Raw genomic sequence first — 26,586 nt, 5'->3', positions numbered from 1 at the left:
CCACTAATAACCATTCCAGTGGATTGATAGATGAGTTTCGCACTAATAACCATTCTAGTGGATTGATAGATGAGTCTCCCACTAATAACCAGGTGGAGGGGCGTTCCAGTGGATTGATAGATGAGTTCCCCACTAATAACCATTTCAGTGGATTGATAGATGAATCTCCCACTAATAACCAGGTGGAGGGGCGTTCCAGTGGATTGATAGATGAGTCTCCCACTAATAACCAGGTGGAGGGGCGTTCCAGTGGATTGATAGATGAGTCTCCCACTAATAACCATTCCAGTGGATTGATAGATGAGTCTCCCACTAATAACCATTCCAGTGGATTGATAGATGAGTCTCCCACTAATAACCATTCCAGTGGATTGATAGATGAATCTCCCACTAATAACCATTCCAGTTGATTGATAGATGAGTCTCCCACTAATAACCAGGTGGAGGGGCGTTCCAGTGGATTGATAGATGAGTCTCCCACTAATAACCAGGTGGAGGGGCGTTCCAGTGGATTGATAGATGAGTCTCCCACTAATAACCATTCCAGTGGATTGATAGATGAGTCTCCCACTAATAACCATTCCAGTGGATTTCTGTCTAACTTCCTTCACCTCAACTGACATGAGAGAACTGGACAGGTGAAAGTCCAGGTAGGAAGCCACCATGTTACTTTGACCTCTATTGTGTTCCTCAGATGAGTCCAGATAAAGGAGAGGAGATAAGGAGAGGAGATGAGGAGAGGAGGCCACCATGTTACTTTGACCTCTATTGTGTTTTCAGATGAATCCAGATTAAGGAGAGGAGATAAGGAGAGGAGGCCACCATCTTACTTTGACCTCTATTGTGTTCTCAGATGAGTCCAGATAAAGGAGAGGAGATGAAGAGAGGAGAAAAGGAGAGGAGGCCACTTTAGACTATTGAGATGCACCCAGTGTCCTGTTCTCTCAGTATCATACAGTAGTAACAACATAATGATTAGTGTCCTGTTCTCTCAGTATCATACAGTAGTAACAACATAATGATTAGTGTCCTGTTCTCTCAGTATCATACAGTAGTTACAACAGAATGATTAGTGTCCTGTTCTCTCAGTATCATACAGTAGTAACAACATAATGATTAGTGTCCTGTTCTCTCAATATCATACAGTAGTAACAACAGAATGATTAGTGTCCTGTTCTCTCAGTATCTTACAGTAGTAACAACATAATGATTAGTGTCCTGTTCTCTCAGTATCATACAGTAGTAACAACAGAATGATTAGTGTCCTGTTCTCTCAGTATCATACAGTAGTAACAACATATAATGATTAGTGTCCTGTTCTCTCAGTATCTTACAGTAGTAACAACAGAATGATTAGTGTCCTGTTCTCTCAGTATCATACAGTAGTAACAACAGAATGATTAGTGTCCTGTTCTCTCAGTATCATACAGTAGTAACAACAGACTAAGTAGTGTCCTGTTCTCTCAGTATCATACAGTAGTAACAACAGAATGATTAGTGTCCTGTTCTCTCAGTATCATACAGTAGTAACAACAGAATGATTAGTGTCCTGTTCTCTCAGTATCATACAGTAGTAACAACAGAATGATTAGTGTCCTGTTCTCTCAGTATCATACAGTAGTAACAACAGAATGATTAGTGTCCTGTTCTCTCAGTATCATACAGTAGTAACAACAGAATGATTAGTGTCTGATCATAAAGTGAAACATAGATGCAGGGTGTCAGGAAGCAAGTGCAGTTAGTGAGTTTAATGATGAAGAACATGGAACGATACAAAACAAGAGAAGAAACATAACCAGTACTGACTGATGGGAGATAACAACAGTCTAACATAGAAACATAACCAGTACCGACTGATGGGAGATAACAACAGTCTAATATAGAAACATAACCAGTACTGACTGATGGGAGATAACAACAGTCTAACATAGAAACATAACCAGTACTGACTGATGGGAGATAACAACAGAGTGTCTAACATAGAAACATAACCAGTACTGACTGATGGGAGATAACAACAGTCTAATATAGAAACATAACCAGTACTGACTGATGAGAGATAACTACAGTCTAACATAGAAACATAACCAGTACTGACTGATGGGAGATAACAACAGTCTAACATAGAAACATAACCAGTACTGACTGATGGGAGATAACAACAGTCTAACATAGAAACATAACCAGTACTGACTGATGGGAGATAACAACAGTCTAACATAGAAACATAACCAGTACTGACTGATGGGAGATAACAACAGTCTAACATAGAAACATAACCAGTATTGACTGATGGGAGATAACAACAGTCTAACATAGAAACATAACCAGTACTGACTGATGGGAGATAACAACAGTCTAACATAGAAACATAACCAGTACTGACTGATGGGAGATAACAACAGTCTAACATAGAAACATAACCAGTACTGACTGATGTGAGATAACAACAGTCTAACATAGAAACATAACCAGTACTGACTGATAGGAGATAACAACAGTCTAACATAGAAACATAACCAGTACTGACTGATGGGAGATAACAACAGTCTAACATAGAAACATAACCAGTACTGACTGATGGGAGATAACAACAGTCTAACATAGAAACATAACCAGTACTGACTGATGGGAGATAACAACGGAGTGTCTAACATAGAAACATAACCAGTACTGACTGATGGGAGATAACAACAGAGTGTCTAACATAGAAACATAACCAGTACTGACTGATGGGAGATAACAACAGAGTGTCTAACATAGAAACATAACCAGTACTGACTGATGGGAGATAACAACAGTCTAACATAGAAACATAACCAGTACTGACTGATGGGAGATTTCAATATGAAGAGGAACAAATCAGAGAGGGGATGAAGTCCAGGTGTCTAATGATGAGGAGCAGGTGAGTAATGAAGGTTGCCAGGTGTGTGTAATGATGTGGAGCAGGTGAGTAATGAAGGTTGCCAGGTGTGTGTAATGATGAGGAGCAGGTGAGTAATGAAGGTTGCCAGGTGTGTGTAATGATGAGGAGCAGGTGAGTAATGAAGGTTGCCAGGTGTGTGTAATGATGTGGAGCAGGTGTGAGTAATGAAGGTTGCCAGGTGTGTGTAATGATGAGGAGCAGGTGTGTGTAATGATGGGGAGCAGGTGTGTGTAATGATGAGGAGCAGGTGTGTGTAATGATGGGGAGCAGGTGTGTGTAATGATGAGGAGCAGGTGTGTGTAATTATGAGGAGCAGCTGTGTGGAATGATGAGGAACAGGTGTGTGTAATGATTAGGAGCAGGTGTGTGTAATGATGAGGAGTAGGTGTGTGTAATGATGAGGAGCAGGTGTGTGTAATGATGGGGAGAAGGTTGTGTCTGATGATGAGGAGCAGGGGTGTGTAATTATGAGGAGCAGGTGTGTGTAATGATGAGGAGCAGGTGTGTGTAATGATGAGGAGCAGGTGTGTAATGACGGGGAGCAGGTGTGTGTAATGATGAGGAGCAGGGGTGTCTGATGATGAGGAGCAGGTGTGTGTAATGATGAGGAGCAGGTGTGTCTGATGATGAGGAGCAGGTGTGTGTAATGATGAGGAGCAGGTGTGTGTAATGAAGGTTGCCTTCTTGGTTAGTAGACCCACGATGTCGAGCACCAAACATGGAGGGTAGAAGTGACATAAAGACTTCCTCTTCAACTGAATACCACCCATTTCTATGTACTGAACACAAACCCTATTACTGTACTGCCATATTGATCAATATTAAAACATTTCCACCTCTCTTCTTCCATCTATTACTGTACTGTCATATTGTGATCAATATTAAAACATTTCCACCTCTCTTCTTCCATCTATTACTGTACTGTCATATTGTGATCAATATTACAACATGTCCACCTCTCTTCTTCCATCTATTACTGTACTGTCATATTGTGATCAATTGTCACGGTCGTCCTCCTCTTCATCTGAAGAGGAGAGGCGAGAAGGATTGGAGGACCAAAATGCGGCGTGTTCATCATTAATTTTAATAAAGAAAACACTGAACACTGAAACACTATACAAAAACAATAAACGAAATAACAACCGTGAAGCTAATGCGAACTGTGCTGAAACAAGCAATCAACATAGACAATCACCCACAAACAAACAGTGCAACCCAGGCTACCTAAGTATGATTCTCAATCAGAGACAACTAATGACACCTGCCTCTGATTGAGAACCATACTAGGCCGAAACATAGAAATCCCCAAATCATAGAAAATCAAACATAGACTGCCCACCCCAACTCACGCCCTGACCATACTAAATAATGAATACAAAACAAAAGGAAATAAAGGTCAGAACGTGACATCAATATTAAAACATTTCCACCTCTCTTCTTCCATCTATTACTGTACTGTCATATTGTGATCAATACTAAAACTTTTCCACCTCTCTTCTTCCATCTATTCCTGTACTGTCATATTGTGATCAATATTAAAACATTTCCACCTCTCTTCTTCCATCTGGTTGGTGATCCTTTATTAGTCACATGTACAATCTACAGACAACAATATTTACAATCACCAAGAAGCCCAATAACAACAAGATCAATGATTTCTAAATGAAACCAGTTTCTACATCACAGTGTGGTGATTCATTCTATTAATGAAACCAGTTTCTACAATACAGTGTGGTGATTCATTCTATTAATGAAACCAGTTTCTACAACACAGTGTGGTGATTCATTCTACTAATGAAACCAGTTTCTACAACACAGTGTGGTGATTCTACTAATGAAACCAGTTTCTACAACACAGTGTGGTGATTCATTCTATTAATGAAACCAGTTTCTACAACACAGTGTGGTGATTCAATCTATTAATGAGTATTAACTAGGTGGTGTATAACCTTGAATATTTAGATATAATAATAACATTATAACTGAATATTTAGATATAATAATAACATTATATCTGAATATTTAGATATACTAATAACATTATATCTCAGGACCAGAGAGATATTCTAATATTTACATTCATGTGTTTACACACGAAAAGATACTAGAGATATTCATACAAACACCCTGGATAGAGAGGTTAACACACTAGAGAGATATTCATACCAAACACCCTGGATAAGGTTTACACACTAGAGATATTCATACAAACACCCTGGATGAGAGGTTAACATTCTAGAGAGATATAATGGAAACCAGAGAGATATTCTACAAACACCCTGGATAGAGGTTAACACACTAGAGAGATATTCATACCAAACACCTGGATAGAAGGTTAACACACTAATGAGATATTCAACTAAACACCCTGGATAGAGTGTATTCATAAAACACCCTGGATAGATATTTCATAGGATATAATAATATTCACAAACACCCTGGATATTAACACACTGAATATTTACCAAACACCCTGATATTAACACACTAATATTCACCAAACACCCTGGATATAACTAGAATATTTAGAAACACCCTGGATAATTAATAACATATTCATCTCACCCTGGACCACTAGAGATATTCATAAAACACCCTGGATTTACATTCACTGTGTATTCACCAAACACCCTGGATAGAGATTAACACACTAGAGAGATATTCATACCAAACACCCTGGATAGAGAGTTAACACACTAGAGAGATATTCATACCAAACACCCTGGATAGAGAGGTTTACACACTAGAGAGATATTCATACCAAACACCCTGGATAGAGAGGTTAACACACTAGAGAGATATTTACATTGTTGCTCCAGTGTGTCTTACTGAACATGACACTGATTAGAGTGAAACATCATGTTGTGTTTGACACAGGGACCACCTGACAAAGGGACTGAGGCGTCACGACCCCAAAGATGAAACCCTGGATAGAGGGGCTCAGTGAATGTGGTGTGGAATGTGTACAGGTGGGTCAGTGTGTCCGAGGAGACTATGTAGAAGGACAGAGTGCCGGCTGGCCAGTCCAGATACACTCCTACTCTGTGGGAGTTGGAGAGGTGGATGTCTATGGTAGTGGAATTCTTATTGTGCCAGGCAGAGTAACTGTTGTCAGAGCAGCGCAGACTCCAGGACTTGTCATTGTATCCAAGCCAACAGTCATCACCCCCTTCTCTCCTGCTGATTCCTTTATATGTCACTCCTATATCAACCCTTCTCCCTTTCCACTCTTCCTCTCCCCTCCCACTCCACTCTACCTCCCAGTAACAGCGCCCAGTCAGACTCTCTCTACACAGCACCCCTCCACAGTGCTCAAATCTCTCTGGGTGATCAGGATACGGATGGTACTTCCCCATATGTGTCACCTTTTTGTTCCCCTTAGACAGAAAGCAGTATCTGAATACTGTGTTTGGATCCAATGTGAGATCACAGGCATCTGATGGATGAAACCAGACACAATATTAGAAATCATCATCATTCACATTAGAATGTTAACTCACTTTTCACTAATTCATTTAATGTAGATGTTTCTAGGTATCAAAATGAGAAGTTAAGGTAACTTGAGACTTGTTGAATGATCACACACACACACACACACACACACACACACACTGTCAAATCAACTCTTTGTAAACGTTGGTATCCCTGATTTCTGCTTCTGTAGAACTACAGCTGATATTTAATGTGACCAAGTAAGTAATGATGGTGGTCTTTGACTTTGACTTAACTTGAATTAAGACTTATTCTTAGTCATATTCTTCACAGCAGTCAACACTCACATTTTCTAAGCCCAGGTTTCATTCTGTTCTCTCCACCATGTTCCACACTGTAGTGGTAAGCAGAAGAACAGACAGTCATTGAGTGAAACACCTGAACTCACACACACACACACACACACACACACACACACACACACACACACCTTTGTCCAAGTGGTGGTCAGAATGTTTGTCTTAACTAGCCTGAGAAGTCCACCATGAATACATGAACATTATATGAACATAAACCAAAGCCATAAACCCTACATACATGTTTCATATTAGGTGACAGAACAGAATGTCACCTTTTATTTCAGGGTATTCATACATATCATATCTGTTTAACCATTTAGAAATGAAAGCACTTTGTGTATATAGTTCTCCAATTTGAACAAGTCCTAATTATTTGGACAAATTCACTTATAGTGTATTAAAGTAGTCATACGTTTAGTATTTGGTCCCATATTCCATGCCTGCAGTGATTACATCAAGATTGTGATTCTACTAACTTGTTGAATTCATTTGCAGTTTGTCTTGGTTGTGTTTTGGATGTTTTTCCTAATAGAAACTGAATGGTGAATAATGTCCTGTCATTTTGGAGTCACTTCACTTGTATTGTCAGTAAGAATAGAGGATGTTTCTGAACACTTCTACATTTATGTGGATGCTACCATGATTATGAATAATCATGAATAAATTGTGAATGATGATGAATGAGAAAGTTACAGAGGCACAAAGATCAGACCCCCTCTGTTATTGGTAATGGTGAGAGGTTAGCATGTTTTGTTGTAGCCTCTGTTATTGGTAATGGTGAGAGGTTAGCATGTTTTGTTGTAGTCTCTGTTATTGGTAATGGTGAGAGGTTAGTATGTTTTGTTGTAGCTCTGTTATTGGTAATGGTGAGAGGTTAGCATGTTTTGTTGTAGTCTCTGTTATTGGTAATGGTGAGAGGTTAGCATGTTTTGTTGTAGCCTCTGGTATTGGTAATGGTGAGAGGTTAGCATGTTTTGTTGTAGCCTCTGTTATTGGTAATGGTGAGAGGTTAGTATGTTTTGTTGTAGCCTCTGTTACTGGTAATGGTGAGAGGTTAGCATGTTTTGTTGTAGTCTCTGTTATTGGTAATGGTGAGAGGTTAGCATGTTTTGTTGTAGCCTCTGTTATTGGTAATGGTGAGAGGTTAGTATGTTTTGTTGTAGTCTCTGTTACTGGTAATGGTGAGAGGTTACTATGTTTTGTTGTATCCTCTGTTATTGGTAAATGTTAGAGGTTAGCATGTTTTGTTGTAGCCTCTGTTATTGGTAATGGTGAGAGGTTAGCATGTTTTGTTGTAGCCTCTGTTATTGGTAATGGTGAGAGGTTAGCATATTTTGTTGTAGCCTCTGTTATTGGTAATGGTGAGAGGTTAGCATGTTTTGTTGTAGTCTCTGTTATTGGTAATGGTGAGAGGTTAGTATGTTTTGTTGTAGCCTCTGTTATTGGTAATGGTGAGAGGTTAGCATGTTTTGTTGTAGCCTCTGTTAATGATAATGGTGAGAGGTTAGTATGTTTTGTTATAGCCTCTGTTATTGGTAATGGTGAGAGGTTAGCATGTGTTATTGTAGCCTCTGTTATTGGTAATGGTGAGAGGTTAGCATGTGTTATTGTAGCCTCTGTTATTGGTAATGGTGAGAGGTTAGTATGTTTTGTTGTCTCTGTTATTGGTAATGGTGAGAGGTTAGCATGTTTTGTTGTAGTCTCTGTTATTGGTAATGGTGAGAGGTTAGCATGTGTTATTGTAGCCTCTGTTATTGGTAATGGTGAGAGGTTAGCATGTTTTGTTATAGCCTCTGTAACTGTGTCATTCATATCTCAGGGCCAGAGACTATAAGGAGAACCAGTACTGAGTCAATGTGCAGGGTACCAGGTAGTTGAGGTAATAATGAGACTATAAGGAGAACCAGTACTGAGTCAATGTGCAGGGTACCAGGTAGTTGAGGTAATAATGAGACTATAAGGAGAACCAGTACTGAGTCAATGTGCAGGGTACCAGGTAGTTGAGGTAATAATGAGACTATAAGGAGAACCAGTACTGAGTCAATGTGCAGGGTACCAGGTAGTTGAGGTAATAATGAGACTATAAGGAGAACCAGTACTGAGTCAATGTGCAGGGTACCAGGTAGTTGAGGTAATAATGAGACTATAAGGAGTACCAGTACTGAGTCAATGTGCAGGGTACCAGGTAGTTGAGGTAATAATGAGACTATAAGGAGAACCAGTACTGAGTCAATGAGGGTCAAGTTGAGGTAATAATGAGACTATAAGGAGAACCAGTACTGAGTCAATGTGCAGGTAGTTGAGGTAATAATGAGACTATAAGGAGAACCACTACTGAGTAATAATCATAGTAGCATCCACATGAATGTAGAAGTGTTCAGAAACATCTTCTATTCTTACTGACAATACAAGTGAAGTGACTCCAAAATGACAGGACATTATTCACCTTTCAGTTTCTATTAGGAAAACATCTAAAACACAACCAAGACAAACTGCTAATTAATTCAACAAGTTAGTAGAATCACAAGCTTGAAGTAATCACTGCATTCATGGAATATGGGACCAAACACTAAACTTATGACTACTTTAACACACTATAAGTGAATTTGTCCAAATAATTTAGACTTCTTCAAATGGGAGAACTAGATACATAAAGTGCTTTCATTTCTAAACTGTTAAAAAGATATGTATGAAAATACCCTCAAATAAAAGGTGACATTCTGTACTGTCACCTAATATGAAACATTATATCTCAAATCCAAAATGCTGGAGCATAGCACCAAATTTAAAACTGTAAGCTTCACTGTCCAAACACATATTGTGAGGACTATGTGTGTCTGGTAAACACATGTGGATCTGGTGAACAGTTATCACTTGCTGACCAACTACAGGAATACTGACCTCAGAGTCTCCAGATTACAGTGGGGATTCTCCAGTCCAGCAGAGAGCAGCTTCACTCCTGAATCCTTCAGGTCATTGTTATTCAGAATCACCTGACAAAGGGACGCTGAGACGCCACAACCCCAAAGATGAAACCCTGGATAGAGGGGTTCAGTGAATGTGGTGTGGAATGTGTACAGGTGGGTCAGTGTGTCCGAGGAGACTATGTAGAAGGACAGAGTGCCGGCTGGCCAGTCCAGATACACTCCTACTCTGTAGGGGCTGGAGGAGGGGATGTCTATGGTAGTGAAGTTATTATTGTGCCAGGCAATGTAACTGTTGTCAGAGCAGCGCAGACTCCAGGACTTGTCATTGTATCCAAGATAACAGTCATTAAACTCTCCTCTCCTGCTGATTCCTTTATATGCCACTCCTATATCAGCCTCTCCCCCACTCCACTCTACCTCCCAGTAACAGCGCCCAGTCAGACTCTCTCTACACAGCACCTCTCCACAGTGCTCAAATCTCTCTGGGTGATCAGGATACGGATGGTACTTCCCCATATGTGTCACCTTTTTGTTCCCCTCAGACAGAAAGCAGTATCTGAATACTGTGTTTGGGTCCAGTGTGAGATCACAGGCATCTGATGGATGAAACCAGACACAATATTAGAAATCCTCATCATTCACATTAGAATGTTAACTCACTTTTCACTAATTCATTTAATGTAGATGTTTCTAGGTATCAAAAGGAGAAGTCTAGGGCACTTGAGACTTGTTGAATGGTCATGTGTTGTACTGTATGGTAATATAAAACACACTTATTCCCATTAAAGACACACACACACACACACACACACACACACACACACACACACACACACACACACACACACACACACACACACACACACACACACACACACACACACACACACACACACACACACACACACACACACACACACAACACACAACACACACATTGTCAAAGCAACTCTTTGTAAACGTTTGGTGTCTCTGATTTCTGCTTCTGTAGAACTACAGCTGATATTTAATATGACCAAGTAAGTAATGATGGTGGTCTTTGACTTTGATTTAACTTGAATTAAGACTTATTCTTAGTCATATTCTTCACAGCAGTCAATACTCACATTTTCTAAGTCCAGGTTTCATTGTGTTCTCTCCACCATGTTCCACACTGTAGCGGTAAGCAGAAGAACAGACAGTCATTGAGTGAAGCACCTGAACTCACACACACACACACACACACACACACACACACACACACACACACACACACACACACACACACTTTGTCCAAGTGGTGGTCAGAATGTTTGTCTTAACGAGCCTGAGAAGTCCACCATGAATACATGAACATTATATGAACATAAACCAAAGCCATAAACCCTACATACATGTTTCATATTAGGTGACAGAACAGAATGTCACCTTTTATTTCAGGGTATTCATACATATCATATCTGTTTAACCATTTAGAAATGAAAGCACTTTGTGTATATAGTTCTCCAATTTGAACAAGTCCTAATTATTTGGACAAATTCACTTATAGTGTATTAAAGTAGTCATAAGTTTAGTATTTGGTCCCATATTCCATGCCTGCAGTGATTACATCAAGCTTGTGATTCTACTAACTTGTTGAATGTATTTCCAGTTTGTCTTGGTTGTGTTTTAGATGTTTTCCTAATAGAAACTGAATGGTGAATAATGTCCTGTCATTTTGGAGTCACTTCACTTGTATTGTCAGTAAGAATAGAAGATGTTTCTGAACACTTCTACATTCATGTGGATGCTACCATAATTATGAATAATCATGAATAAATTGTGAATGATGATGAATGAGAAAGTTACGGAGGCACAAAGATCAAACCCCCTCTGTTGGTAATGGTGAGAGGTTAGCATGTTTTGTTGTAGCCTCTGTTACTGGTAATGGTGAGAGGTTAGCATGTTTTGTTGTAGCCTCTGTTACTGGTAATGGTGAGAGGTTAGCATGTTTTGTTGTAGCCTCTGTTACTGGTAATGGTGAGAGGTTAGCATGTTTTGTTGTAGTCTCTGTCACTGCGTCATTCATATCTCAGGGACAGAGACTATAAGGAGAACCAGTACTGAGTCAATGTGCAGGGTACCAGGTAGTTGAGGTAATAATGAGACTATAAGGAGAACCAGTACTGAGTCAATGTGCAGGGTACCAGGTAGTTGAGGTAATAATGAGACTATAAGGAGTACCAGTACTGAGTCAATGTGCAGGGTACCAGGTAGTTGAGGTAATAATGAGACTATAAGGAGAACCAGTCCTGAGTCAATGTGCAGGGTACCAGGTAGTTGAGGTAATAATGAGACTATAAGGAGTACCAGTACTGAGTCAATGTGCAGGGTACCAGGTAGTTGAGGTAATAATGAGACTATAAGGAGAACCAGTACTGAGTCAATGTGCAGGGTACCAGGTAGTTGAGGTAATAATGAGGTTATAATTGAGGTAATATGTACATGTAGGTAGAGGTAAAAGTGACTAGACAATCAGGATAGAGATTACTTCTCCTCATCCAGGGAGTGCACACACACACACACACACACACACACACACACACACACACACACAGGGAGGGTACGTTGTGTTTGTTTAATATTTAGGACTATGAAAATGGAAAAAATAATAAGCCTATGGTTTATGAAAACAACAAATAATTGAAATGGGAAATTCATGTCATGTTCATGTCACTATAGTCTAGTACTATTTGGAATATACATTCTTAATCAATACTGTCATCTCACCTCTTAGTTTTGGTGTCATGTTCCCCAGAGAGACCAATTTTAGAGGCAATGCCCTCCTCTCTCTCCCCAGAGAGAATCATTTTAGAGGCAGGGCCCCCCTTCTCTCTCCCCAGAGAGACTCATTTTAGAGGCAGGGCCCCCCTCCTCTCTCTCCCCAGAAAGACTCATTTTAGAGGCAGTGCCCCCCTCCTCTCTCTCACCAGAGAGACTCATTTTAGAAGCAGGGCCCCCCTCCTCTCTCTCCCCAGAAAGACTCATTTTAGAGGCAGTGCCCTCCTCTCTCTCCCCAGAGAGACTCATTTTAGAGGCAGGGCCCCCCTCCTCTCTCTCACCAGAGAGACTCATTTTAGAAGCAGGGCCCCCCTCCTCTCTCTCCCCAGAGAGACTCATTTTAGAGAACTGACCCCTAAACAGAGATCCAGCATGTTGTGTTTGTTTAATATTGTTTTAGGACTATGAAAATAGACAAAATTATTAGCCTATGGATTATGAAAACAACAACAATAAATGGGAAAATGGGAGGAGAAATGACTAGAGACAGTGTTGTTTAACTCACTGACCAGGACCCATGAGTTCTTCTTACCTTTGTTCAGTAGAAAAGTCTCCCTCTCTAAACTGTATAGGTAGACCCATAGACCGGTCACTCTTCATGGACACACAGCTGGGAACAGGGGAGGCTGGTCTCTCCTGCTTGATTGGACTTCAACAGAGACAAACATTACATCTCTCATCTACTCTGAGCTCAGAGGGGGAAACATAAGAAGAGTTTCATTCCCAAACGCTGTGTCCACTTTCAGAAATGTTGGTAAATTATATTTGATTGTTTGTAGAAATTATTAAATGACTTCAAGTCTTTATAAAGGCTTCTAAAGTGGGTAAATTTCACTTAAAAAAGACAGACTTGATTTGATGAAAAATGGATCAACAACAAAACAAAACAAATCTAGAACAGTTACAGTATATAGAATGTAGTATATAGTATATAGTTACAGTATATAGAATGTAGTATTTAGTATATAGTTACAGTATATAGAATGTAGTATATAGTATATAGTTACAGTATATAGAATGTAGTATTTAGTATATAGTTACAGTATATAGAATGTAGTATATAGTATATAGTATATAGTTACAGTATATAGAATGTAGTATATAGTATATAGTTACAGTATATAGAATGTAGTATATAGTATATAGTTACAGTATATAGAATGTAGTATATAGTATATAGTTACAGTATATAGAATGTAGTATATAGTATATAGTTACAGTATATAGAATGTAGTATATAGTATATAGTTACAGTATATAGAATGTAGTATATAGTTACAGTATATAGAATGTAGTATATAGTATATAGCTACAGTATATAGAATGTAGTATATAGTATATAGTTACAGTATATAGAATGTAGTATATAGTATATAGTTACAGTATATAGTATGTAGTATATAGTATATAGTTACAGTATATAGAATGTAGTATATAGTATATAGTTACAGTATATAGAATGTAGTATATAGTATATAGTTACAGTATATAGAATGTAGTATATAGTATATAGTTACAGTATATAGAATGTAGTATATAGTATATAGTTACAGTATATAGAATGTAGTATATAGTATATAGTTACAGTATATAGAATGTAGTATATAGTATATAGTTACAGTATATAGAATGTAGTATATAGTATATAGTTACAGTATATAGAATGTAGTATATAGTATATAGTTACAGTATATAAAATGTAGTATATAGTATATAGTTACAGTATATAGAATGTAGTATATAGTATATAGTTACAGTATATAGAATGTAGTATATAGTATATAGTTACAGTATATAGAATGTAGTATATAGTATATAGTTACAATATATAGAATGTAGTATATAGTATATAGTTACAGTATATAGAATGTAGTATATAGTATATAGTTACAGTATATAGAATGTAGTATATAGTATATAGTTACAGTATATAGAATGTAGTATATAGTATATAGTTACAGTATATAGAATGTAGTATATAGTATATAGTTACAGTATATAGAATGTAGTATATAGTATATAGTTACAGTATATAGAATGTATTATATAGTATATAGTTACAGTATATATAATGTAGTATATAGTATATAGTTGCAGTATATAGAATGTAGTATATAGTATATAGTTACAGTATATAGAATGTAGTATATAGTATATAGTTGCAGTATATAGAATGTAGTATATAGTATATAGTTACAGTATATAGAATGCAGTATATAGTATATAGTTACAGTATATAGAATGTAGTATATAGTATATAGTTACAGTATATAGAATGTAGTATATAGTATATAGTTGCAGTATATAGAATGTAGTATATAGTATATAGTTACAGTATATAGAATGCAGTATATAGTATATAGTTACAGTATATAGAATGTAGTATATAGTATATAGTTACAGTATATAGAATGCAGTATATAGTATATAGTTACAGTATATAGAATGCAGTATATAATATATAGTTACAGTATATAGAATGTAGTATATAGTATACAGTTACAGTATATAGAATGCAGTATATAGTATATAGTTACAGTATATAGAATGCAGTATATAGTATATAGTTACAGTATATAGAATGCAGTATATAGTATATAGTTACAGTATATAGAATGTAGTATATAGTATATAGTTACAGTATATAGAATGCAGTATATAGTATATAGTTACAGTATATAGAATGTAGTATATAGTATATAGTTACAGTATATAGAATGTACACATAAGCAATATTTTCTGATTTAAACACGTTTTAGAATATACATTCTGAAACAATATTGTCATCTCACCTCTTAGTTTTGGTTTTGGTGTCAGGTTCCCCAGAGAGACTCATTTTAGAGGCAGGGTCCCCCTCCGCTCTCTCCCCAGAGAGACTCATTTTAGAGCACTGACCCCTAAACAGAGATCCAGCATGTTGGTTGTGGTTAACACAGTGACAACTAACCAGAGATCCAACATGTTGGTTGTGGTTAACACAGTGACAACTAAACAGAGATCCAACATGTTGGTTGTGGTTAACACAGTAACAACTAAACAGAGATCCAACATGTTGGTTGTGGTTAACACAGTGACAACTAAACAGAGATCCAACATGTTGGTTGTGGTTAACACAGTGACAACTAAACAGAGATCCAACATGTTGGTTGTGGTTAACACAGTGACAACTAAACAGAGATCCAACATGTTGGTTGTGGTTAACACAGTGACAACTAAACAGAGATCCAACATGTTGGTTGTGGTTAACACAGTGACAACTAAACAGAGATCCAACATGTTGGTTGTGGTTAACACAGTGACAACTAAACAGAGATCCAACATGTTGGTTGTGGTTAACTCAGTGACAACTAAACAGAGATCCAGCATGTTGGTTGTGGTTATTAACACAGTGACAACTAAACAGAGATCCAACATGTTGGTTGTGGTTAACACAGTGACAACTAAACAGAGATCCAACATGTTGGTTGTGGTTAACACAGTGACAACTAAACAGAGATCCAACATGTTGGTTGTGGTTAACACAGTGACAACTAAACAGAGATCCAACATGTTGGTTGTGGTTAACACAGTGACAACTAAACAGAGATCCATCATGTTGGTTGTGGTTACACAGTAACAACTAAACAGAGATCCAACATGTTGGTTGTGGTTAACACAGTGACAACTAAACAGAGATCCAACATGTTGGTTGTGGTTAACACAGTGACAACTAAACAGAGATCCAACATGTTGGTTGTGGTTAACACAGTGACAACTAAACAGAGATCCAACATGTTGGTTGTGGTTAACACAGTGACAACTAAACAGAGATCCAACATGTTGGTTGTGGTTAACACAGTGACAACTAAACAGAGATCCAACATGTTGGTTGTGGTTAACACAGTGACAACTAAACAGAGATCCAACATGTTGGTTGTGGTTAACACAGTGACAACTAAACAGAGATCCAACATGTTGGTTGTGGTTAACACAGTAACAACTAAACAGAGATCCAACATGTTGGTTGTGGTTAACACAGTGACAACTAAACAGAGATCCAACATGTTGGTTGTGGTTAACACAGTGACAACTAAACAGAGATCCAACATGTTGGTTGTGGTTAACACAGTGACAACTAAACAGAGATCCAACATGTTGGTTGTGGTTAACACAGTGACAACTAAACAGAGATCCAACATGTTGGTTGTGGTTAACACAGTGACAACTAAACAGAGATCCAACATGTTGGTTGTGGTTAACACAGTGACAAATAATTATTGAATGTCAATTGTTCTCTTTTATTCATTATCTTTTAGAAATAAAACATTTACTAACAGACACATCCAAACAGTCAGGTGATTTAGTTCAATTACTTTTTCTAGCCCAATGACGACTCAAAACCCGCCCACAAGGCCTGAAAACTAACTAATAGCCCCTGATAGGCCTACATCTTATTTTGGGGCGGCAGGTAGCCTCGTGGTGTAGGAGCAAACCATTAAGGAGAGCAAAAGCATTACATATAAATAGGTCTAGTTGCCAGGCTGAAGTAGCAAGGACCTGCACAGAGAAGATGACACCCAGGCCATACGACACCCAGACTATACTCTGTTTGAAAGAGTACATCAGACCATATACTCTATGTTTGAAAGAGTACACCCAGACTATACTCTGTTTTGAAAGAGTACATAAGACCATACGTATATTTATGACAGCTGGACGTACTATGGTCAGCAGGATACAGGAAGGAGGATGGAAACAAGATAACTGATGACCAACACGTGAAACATAAGCATGCATTATTTTTAGAACATGGAAGGAGTTCTACCATCATTATAACCAGAAGCAGATATGAGTGTTAGTGGGCGTGAACTAGCTCTGAGATGAGAAGAAAATAATGAACAGGTGGAGGGAAGCTGTTTTCATATAGAGGGAGGGGACTCTATATAGAGGGAGGGGACTCTATATAGAGGGAGGGGACTCCATATAGAGGGAGGGGACTCCATATAGAGGAGGGGACTCTATATAGAGGAGGGGACTCTATATAGAGGGAGGGGACTCTATATAGAAAGGGGACTCCATATAGAGGAGGGGACTCTATATAGAGGGAGGGGACTCCATATAGAGGGAGGGGACTCTATATAGAGGGAGGGGACTCTATATAGAGGGAGGGGACTCTATATAGAGGGAGGGGACTCCATATAGAGGGAGGGGACTCTATATAGAGGGAGGGGACTCCATATAGAGGAGGGGACTCTATATTTGAGGAGGGACTCCATATAGAGGGAGGGGACTCTATGTTTGAGGGAGGGGACTCTATATAGAGGGAGGGGACTCTATATTCCATATAGAGGAGGGACTCTATATAGAGGTCAGGGGACTCCATATAGAGGAGGGGACTCTATATAGAGGAGGGGACTCCATATAGAGGAGGGACTCCATATAGAGGAGGGGACTCCATATATAGAGGGAGGGGACTCCATATAGAGGTTAGGGGACTCCATATAGAGGGAGGGGACTCCATATAGAGGGAGGGACTCTATATAGAGGAGGGGACTCCATATAGAGGGAGGGGACTCCATATAGAGGAGGGGGACTCCATATAGAGGGAGGGGACTCTATATAGAGGAGGGGACTCCATATAGAGGAGGGGACTCCATATAGAGGGAGGGGACTCCATATAGAGGAGGGGACTCTATATAGAGGGAGGGGACTCCATATAGAGGAGGACTCTATATAGAGGGAGGGATTCTCTATATAGAGGAGGGGGACTCCATATAGAGGAGGGGACTCCATATAGAGGGAGGACTCCATATAGAGGAGGGGACTCTATATAGAGGAGGGGACTCCATATAGAGGAGGGGACTCCATATAGAGGGGGGGACTCTATATAGAGGAGGGGACTCCATATAGAGGGGCTCAGGGGACTCCATATAGAGGAGGGACTCCATATAGGGGACTCTATATAGAGGGAGGGACTCCATATAGAGGAGGGGACTCCATATATGTTAGGAGGGGACTCTATATAGAGGGGCTCACTCCATATTATGTTAGGGATAAGGACTCCATATAGAGGAGGGGACTCTATATAGAGGGAGGACTCCATATAGAGGAGGGGTTCCATATAGAGGAGGGGACTCCATATAGAGGGGCTCAGCCTCTGTTATAGAGGATAAGGACCTTCCATGGAGGAGGGCCTCCATATAGAGGAGGGGACTCCATATAGAGGGAGGGGACTCTACACGTTATGCAAAGACAGAATCCTGTAAAGGCAGGACTCTGTAATATAAGAATTTGGTCTCTTTCCATGGAGGGGCTCAGCCATGTTATGTTAGTGATAAGGTCCTTCCATGGAGGGGCTCGGCCCTGTTATGTTAGTGATAAGGTCCTTCCATGGAGGGGCTCAGCCCTGTTATGTTTGTGATAAGGTCCTTCCATGGAGGGGCTCGGCCCTGTTATGTTAGTGATAAGGTCCTTCCATGGAGGGGCTCAGCCCTGCTATGTTTGTGATAAGGTCCTTCCATGGAGGGGCTCAGCCCTGTTATGTTAGTGATAAGGTCCTTCCATGGAGGGGCTCAGCCCTGTTATGTTAGTGATAAGGTCCTTCCATGGAGGGGCTCAGCCCTGTTATGTTAGTGATAAGGTCCTTCCATGGAGGGGCTCAGCCCTGCTATGTTAGTGATAAGGTCCTTCCATGGAGGGGCTCAGCCCTGTTATGTTAGTGATAGGGTCATTCCATGGAGGCCCTGTTATGTTTGTGATAAGGTCCTACCATGGAGGGGCTCAGCCCTGTTATGTGTGTGATAAGGTCCTTCCATGGAGGGGCTGTTATGTGTGTGATAAGGTCCTTCCATGGAGGGGCTCGGGCCTGTTATGTGTATGATAAGGTCCTTCCATGGAGGGGCTGTTATGTGTGTGATAAGGTCCTTCCATGGAGGGGCTCAGCCCTGTTATGTTAGTGATAAGGTCCTTCCATGGAGGGCTCCTGTTATGTTAGTGATAAGGTCCTTCCATGGAGGGGCTCAGCCCTGTTATGTTAGTGATAAGGTCCTTCCATGGAGGGGCTCAGCCCTGTTATGTTAGTGATAAGGTCCTTCCATGGAGGGCCTGTTATGTTAGTGATAAGGTCCTTCCATGGAGGGGCTCAGCCCTGTTATGTTAGTGATAAGGTCCTTCCATGGAGGGGCTCAGCCCTGTTATGTTAGTGATAAGGTCCTTCCATGGAGGGGCTCAGCCCTGTTATGTTAGTGATAAGGTCCTTCCATGGAGGGGCTCAGCCCTGTTATGTTAGTGATAAGGTCCTTCCATGGAGGGGCTCAGCCCTGTTATGTTAGTGATAAGGTCCTTCCATGGAGGGGCTCAGCCCTGTTATGTTAGTGATAAGGTCCTTCCATGGAGGGGCTCAGCCCTGTTATGTTAGTGATAAGGTCCTTCCATGGAGGGGCTCAGCCCTGTTATGTTAGTGATAAGGTCCTTCCATGGAGGGCTCAGCCCTGTTATGTTAGTGATAAGGTCCTTCCATGGAGGGCTCAGCCCTGTTATGTTAGTGATAAGGTCCTTCCATGGAGGGCTCAGCCCTGTTATGTTAGTGATAAGGTCCTTCCATGGAGGGGCTCAGCCCTGTTATGTTAGTGATAAGGTCCTTCCATGGAGGGGCTCAGCCCTGTTATGTTAGTGATAAGGTCCTTCCATGGAGGGGCTCAGCCCTGTTATGTTAGTGATAAGGTCCTTCCATGGAGGGGCTCAGCCCTGTTATGTTAGTGATAAGGTCCTTCCATGGAGGGGCTCAGCCCTGTTATGTTAGTGATAAGGTCCTTCCATGGAGGGGCTCAGCCCTGTTATGTTAGTGATAAGGTCCTTCCATGGAGGGGCTCAGCCCTGTTATGTTAGTGATAAGGTCCTTCCATGGAGGGGCTCAGCCCTGTTATGTTAGTGATAAGGTCCTTCCATGGAGGGGCTCAGCCCTGTTATGTTAGTGATAAGGTCCTTCCATGGAGGGGCTCAGCCCTGTTATGTTAGTGATAAGGTCCTTCCATGGAGGGGCTCAGCCCTGTTATGTTAGTGATAAGGTCCTTCCATGGAGGGGCTCAGCCCTGTTATGTTAGTGATAAGGTCCTTCCATGGAGGCCCTGTTATGTTAGTGATAAGGTCCTTCCATGGAGGGACTCAGCCCTGTTATGTTAGTGATAAGGTCCTTCCATGGAGGGACTCAGCCCTGTTATGTTAGTGATAAGGTCCTTCCATGGAGGGGCTCAGCCCTGTTATGTTAGTGATAAGGTCCTTCCATGGAGGGCCCTGTTATGTTAGTGATAAGGTCCTTCCATGGAGGGGCTCAGCCCTGTTATGTTAGTGATAAGGTCCTTCCATGGAGGGGCTCAGCCCTGTTATGTTAGTGATAAGGTCCTTCCATGGAGGGGCTCAGCCCTGTTATGTTAGTGATAAGGTCCTTCCATGGAGGGGCTCAGCCCTGTTATGTTAGTGATAAGGTCCTTCCATGGAGGGGCTCAGCCCTGTTATGTTAGTGATAAGGTCCTTCCATGGAGGGGCTCAGCCCTGTTATGTTAGTGATAAGGTCCTTCCATGGAGGGGCTCAGCCCTGTTATGTTAGTGATAAGGTCCTTCCATGGAGGGGCTCAGCCCTGTTATGTTAGTGATAAGGTCCTTCCATGGAGGGCTGTTATGTTAGTGATAAGGTCCTTCCATGGAGGGCCCCCTGTTATGTTAGTGATAAGGTCCTTCCATGGAGGGGCTCAGCCCTGTTATGTTAGTGATAAGGTCCTTCCATGGAGGGGCTCAGCCCTGTTATGTTAGTGATAAGGTCCTTCCATGGAGGGGCTCAGCCCTGTTATGTTAGTGATAAGGTCCTTCCATGGAGGGCTCAGCCCTGTTATGTTAGTGATAAGGTCCTTCCATGGAGGGCTCAGCCCTGTTATGTTAGTGATAAGGTCCCTCCATGGAGGGGCTCAGCCCTGTTATGTTAGTGATAAGGTCCTTCCATGGAGGGGCTCAGCCCTGTTATGTTAGTGATAAGGTCCTTCCATGGAGGGCCTGTTATGTTAGTGATAAGGTCCTTCCATGGAAAGGCTCAGTTTTGCTACTTTGTATTAAAGTGTATATTGAATTCATAAGTTCTTGTAAGAGTGTTATATTTCTGATACGATTCTCCACCATAGATGTTAGACTACCAGGTGTCCACATACTTTTGGTCATGTAGTGTATGTAGCCTAATCTAAATCAAATCAAATGTTATTGGTCACAATGTCAGAGCGGCATAGACTAAGATACAGTAGAATAGTATAGAATACAGTATATACATATGAGATGAGTAATGCATAGACTAAGATACAGTAGAATAGTATAGAATACAGTATATACATATGAGATGAGTAATGCATAGACTAAAATACAGTAGAATAGTATAGAATAGAGTATATACATATGAGATGAGTAATGCATAGACTAAGATACAGTAGAATAGTATAGAATACAGTATATACATATGAGATGAGTAATGCATAGACTAAGATACAGTAGAATAGTATAGAATACAGTATATACATATGCGATGAGTAATGCATAGACTAAAATACAGTAGAATAGTATAGAATAGAGTATATACATATGAGATGTTAGACATAATGTATAGACTAAGTACATACATAGAATGTATAGAATAAGATACAGTATATACATATGAGATGAGATGTAATGCATAGACTAAGATACAGTATAATAGTATAGAATACAGTATATACATATGAGATGAGTAATGCATAGACTAAGATACAGTAGAATAGTATAGAATACAGTATATACATATGAGATGAGTAATGCATAGACTAAGATACAGTAGAATAGTATAGAATACAGTATATACATATGAGATGAGTAATGCATAGACTAAGATACAGTAGAATAGTATAGAATACAGTATATACATATGAGATGAGTAATGCATAGACTAAGATACAGTAGAATAGTATAGAATACAGTATATACATATGAGATGACAGTATATACATATGAGATGAGTAATGCATAGACTAAGATACAGTAGAATAGTATAGAATACAGTATATACATATGAGATGAGTAATGCATAGACTAAGATACAGTAGAATTGTATAGAATACAGTATATACATATGAGATGAGTAATGCCAGATATTTATAGCTGAGGCCAGATTCTTTTCACAACATTTCCAACAGAGACCATCAGGTTGGTCGGCATGATTAGTGATCATACTGTATCTCAAACCTACTGTGACTGTTGAATGTCTGACGACGACCTAACTTTATAATAGTTCGTAGCCGACCTACCAGAATCTGCCCGTCTTTCCTTCAAATCAACACATTTATCTGTCTTCTAATACAGTGGTGTAAAGTACTTCAGTAAAATACTTTAAAGTACTACTTAAGTAGTTTTTTGGGGGAATCTGTACTTTACTATTTATATTTTTAACAACTTTTACTTTTACTTCACTACATTCATAAAGAAAATGATGTACTTTTTACTCCGAACATTTTCCCTGACACCCAAAAGTACTCGTTACATTTTGAATGCTTAGCAGGACAGAAAATTGTCAAGAGAACATCCCTGGTCATCCCTACTGCATCTTATCTGGCAGACTCACTAAACACAAATGCTTTGTTTTTAAATGATGTCTGAGTGTTGGAATGTGACCCTGGCAATCCATGAATTAAAATAACAAGAACATTGTGCTGTCTGGTTTGCTTAATAAAAGGAATTTTAAATTATTACTACTTTAGTTTTACTTTTGATGCTTAAGTATATTTTAACAATTACATTTACTTTTGATACTTAATTATATTTCAAACCAAATACTTTTAGACTTTTCCTGAAGTATTATTTTACTGTGTGACTTTCACTTTTAATTGAGTAATTTTCTATGAAGGAATCTTTACTTTTACTCCAGTTTGAGAACTGAGTTCTGTTTCCACCACTGTTCTAACGTTCCATATGAGTCACAGTTTCAACAGACATTCTGGAACTGAGTTCTGTTTCCACCACTGTTCTAACGTTCCATATGAGACACAGTTTCAACAGACATTCTGGAACTGAGTTCTGTTTCCACCACTGTTCTCACGTTCCATATGAGACACAGTTTCAACAGACATTCTGGAACTGCGTCGGCTACAAAATTACTTTCAATTTCATATGAGGAAATAAAGTAACGGTCACTGGGTGAATTAGTTGTGCATTGCCCGGCTCCCCGGGGGAGCAGAGTTTGAGCATTTTACACCATTCCATTGGTCCATAAAATATATGTCCACCCACCTGTAGCACCGGGCCATGCAAAACGATAGCAGGGCACTCCCACTGTAGCAGGGCACTGAGACACAGAGTTAGAATCCCAGACGCGTTTCTTCAAGACATCTCTCTTACATTATTGTTGATAAACATATAATTTACTCGAAACCAAGTTTAGCTGTGTTTTTTTTCTCCAAGATGTGAGTTACTGTAGGACTTTAATAATTGTAAACAGGCCTACAAACCAAACAGGTTTTAATTTGAGAAGGTTCAATTGTTTGCCTCAAATATTAAACTGTCTTAAAATATATGATGATTAGTTGAATCAGGTGTGTAAGTGCTGGTAAGAACAAAAGGATGGAGAAACCCTGAGATAAACATAAAACCATATCATTGAAAAGCTCCTCCACCATCTTTACCAGACGTGTTACTGATAACATGTAGGACTACTGATTAGTTTACACTTTGAAAACTGCTGTCTGTCAGCAACTCAGCTCAAGTAGCAGTTCTACTAACTAGTAATATCTCATTCCAGGTATTCATGCACGTACTCTGTCCATTAGAATAGATTATTGTTCAGAAATACTTACTTTATTTTTCAATAATCTCCATATAGTATTTTCTGCTCTGTCGTCTCAAAATGGATCCTGAACAAAAGAACAACTTTACTTTCTGTTTCAGCTCAGCCGCCTCCCCACCCTGATAATAAAGTGTTATATTGGTATCTTCCACTAGATGGCAGTAAACACCTGCTGTAACTAGACTTTACAACTATGTGTTCTGTTTCATACAGGCAGTGTCCCAGAGGAGGAGCGTTGCTCTAGGATCAGTTCCCCCTCTCCATGTAATCTGATTCATTATGATCTAGGATCAGGTCCACCTCTCCATCTAATCTGATTCATTATGATCTAGGATCAGGTCCCCCCTCTCCATGTAATCTGATTCATTATGATATAGGATCAGGTCCCCCCTCTCCATGTAATCTGATTCATTATGATCTAGGATCAGCTCCCCCTCTCCATCTAATCTGATTCATTATAATCTAGGATCAGGTCCACCTCTCCATGTAATCTGATTCATTATAATCTAGGATCAGCTCCCCCTGTCCCTGAGATCGTCCTGTTCAACCACATTTATTAGTTTATTTGTCAGATGAAACCTGAGGGGACTGTAGTGGGTCATAATGCATCAACATGGTTCTGAGGTCCTCAACAATGTTATTCTGTACCGTAGCTGGGATGCAGTGTTCTTTCCTGGTTTACTAAATAACAAGACAGATATTGTTTTGGAGACGTTCAATTAGCTGCTCAGTGTTGATCTCTGTGTCTTGAACATATTCAGCCTCTGGCAGACTCTCTACATCGCTCATGTCATCTTCAATGGGATCAGTCCCAGTCTCATGTCATCTTCAATGGGATCAGTCCCAGTCTCATGTCATCTTCAATGGGATCGGTCCCAGTCTCATGTCATCTTCAATGGGATCAGTCCCAGTCTCATGTCATCTTCAATGGGATCAGTCCCAGTCTCATGTCATCTTCAATGGGATCAGTCCCAGTCTCATGTCATCTTCAATGGGATCAGTCCCAGTCTCATGTCATCTTCAATGGGATCAGTCCCAGTCTCATGTCATCTTCAATGGGATCAGTCCCAGTCTCATGTCATCTTCAATGGGATCAGTCCCAGTCTCATGTCATCTTCAATGGGATCAGTCCCAGTCTCATGTCATCTTCAATGGGATCAGTCCCAGTCTCATGTCATCTTCAATGGGATCAGTCCCAGTCTCATGTCATCTTCAATGGGATCAGTCCCAGTCTCATGTCATCTTCAATGGGATCAGTCCCAGTCTCATGTCATCTTCAATGGGATCAGTCCCAGTCTCATGTCATCTTCAATGGGATCAGTCCCAGTCTCATGTCATCTTCAATGGGATCAGTCCCAGTCTCAAATTCATCATGAGGGCAATTCTCATCTAAGTTGGCTCTTAAAAGCTCTGTGTGGTTTTGGTAGATGTGTGACCGATAGACGCTGAAACATCTATTTGTTTTCCCACACCCATTAACTCCACAGGTAGTTAGAAAATGTGGTTCATGCTGGTGGTAGAGGCCAATATGTGTGAGTAGTCTGGACACAGAGAAAGTTTGCTCGTGGCAAAGTGGACAATTGAATAGAGTTGGCATTCTTCAGAAAGATTGTGAACCTTGGAATGATGGGACGGAATCATGGAGATCATTGGTACTCAGACACTTGCAGACATCATCAAGGGACCAGTCTTCCACAGCCACACTCTAATTCAAGTTGACACTAAAAGCAGAAGTGAAATGTATTAGTGTTGAGGCTAAAACAAAACCTATCCCACTCTCTCCAGACAACCACCTTTCCTCCTAATTAGTATTCATGGTTGTTCCATAACGAAGCAGAGCTTGTCAGGAAAGGTGAAGATGTCTGTCTCTTATTTATCTGACTCCATATTTCTTGGTTTGGGACATTATGGGATTATGCAGTCCCACATTTAAGTGTTGACTCAGATAATATGATGCTCCAAATGGGGCATTAAGTTCTTCTTCCATGTCGACCCAAATTGTCCTGTTAGAGTTGTCAGTAAAAGAGCCTATCAGGACAGTTATAAAGTCTTCTTGATATAATTGTCCTATTAGAGTTGTCAATAAAGAGCCTATCAGGGCAGTTATAAAGTCTTCTTGATATAATTGTCCTATTAGAGTTGTCAATAAAGAGCCTATCAGGGCAGTTATAGTCTTCTTGATATAATTGTCCTATTAGAGTTGTCAATAAAGAGCCAATCAGGGCAGTTATAAAGTCTTCTTGATATAATTGTCCTATTAGAGTTGTCAATAAAGAGCCTATCAGGGCAGTTATAAAGTCTTCTTGATATAATTGT

General features: G+C 39.8%; 1 protein-coding gene across 3 annotated transcripts; it reads right to left on the bottom strand.

Moving 5' to 3' along the window:
- Window positions 1–5,605: 5,605 nt before the first annotated feature.
- LOC135571195 (uncharacterized) lies at window positions 5,606–24,420 on the bottom strand. 3 transcript variants are annotated; one of them, XM_065016987.1, is made up of 7 exons: window positions 24,281–24,420; window positions 15,236–15,340; window positions 12,976–13,092; window positions 10,751–10,797; window positions 9,619–10,240; window positions 6,706–6,752; window positions 5,606–6,362 (listed from the first exon to the last, which is right to left on the bottom strand). In XM_065016987.1, exons 2-7 carry the CDS (start codon window positions 15,322–15,324, stop codon window positions 5,752–5,754), a joined length of 1,533 nt encoding a protein of 510 aa, XP_064873059.1. In that variant the 5' UTR covers window positions 15,325–15,340; window positions 24,281–24,420; the 3' UTR covers window positions 5,606–5,751. The 3 variants fall into 3 exon arrangements, with proteins under 3 accessions (XP_064873059.1, XP_064873058.1, XP_064873060.1); XM_065016986.1 differs by lacking the exon at window positions 24,281–24,420 and adding an exon at window positions 23,718–24,250; XM_065016988.1 differs by lacking the exons at window positions 12,976–13,092; window positions 15,236–15,340; window positions 24,281–24,420 and adding an exon at window positions 12,393–12,545.
- Window positions 24,421–26,586: the final 2,166 nt, after the last annotated feature.

This window comes from Oncorhynchus nerka, unplaced genomic scaffold (genome assembly GCF_034236695.1).
Source record: "Oncorhynchus nerka isolate Pitt River unplaced genomic scaffold, Oner_Uvic_2.0 unplaced_scaffold_701, whole genome shotgun sequence".
Taxonomy (NCBI): Eukaryota; Metazoa; Chordata; class Actinopteri; order Salmoniformes; family Salmonidae; genus Oncorhynchus; species Oncorhynchus nerka.
Note: the sequence above shows the minus strand (reverse complement) of the source record. Positions and strands in the feature narration are given on the sequence as shown.

Coding starts and splice junctions, on each gene's coding strand:
- LOC135571195 (XM_065016986.1), bottom strand. Junction 10,798..12,975: donor GACTTTTCTACTGAACAAAG/GTAAGAAGAACT, acceptor TTACCGCTACAG/TGTGGAACATGGTGGAGAGA. Junction 6,363..6,705: donor GAAACCTGGGCTTAGAAAAT/GTGAGTGTTGAC, acceptor TTCATCCATCAG/ATGCCTGTGATCTCACATTG.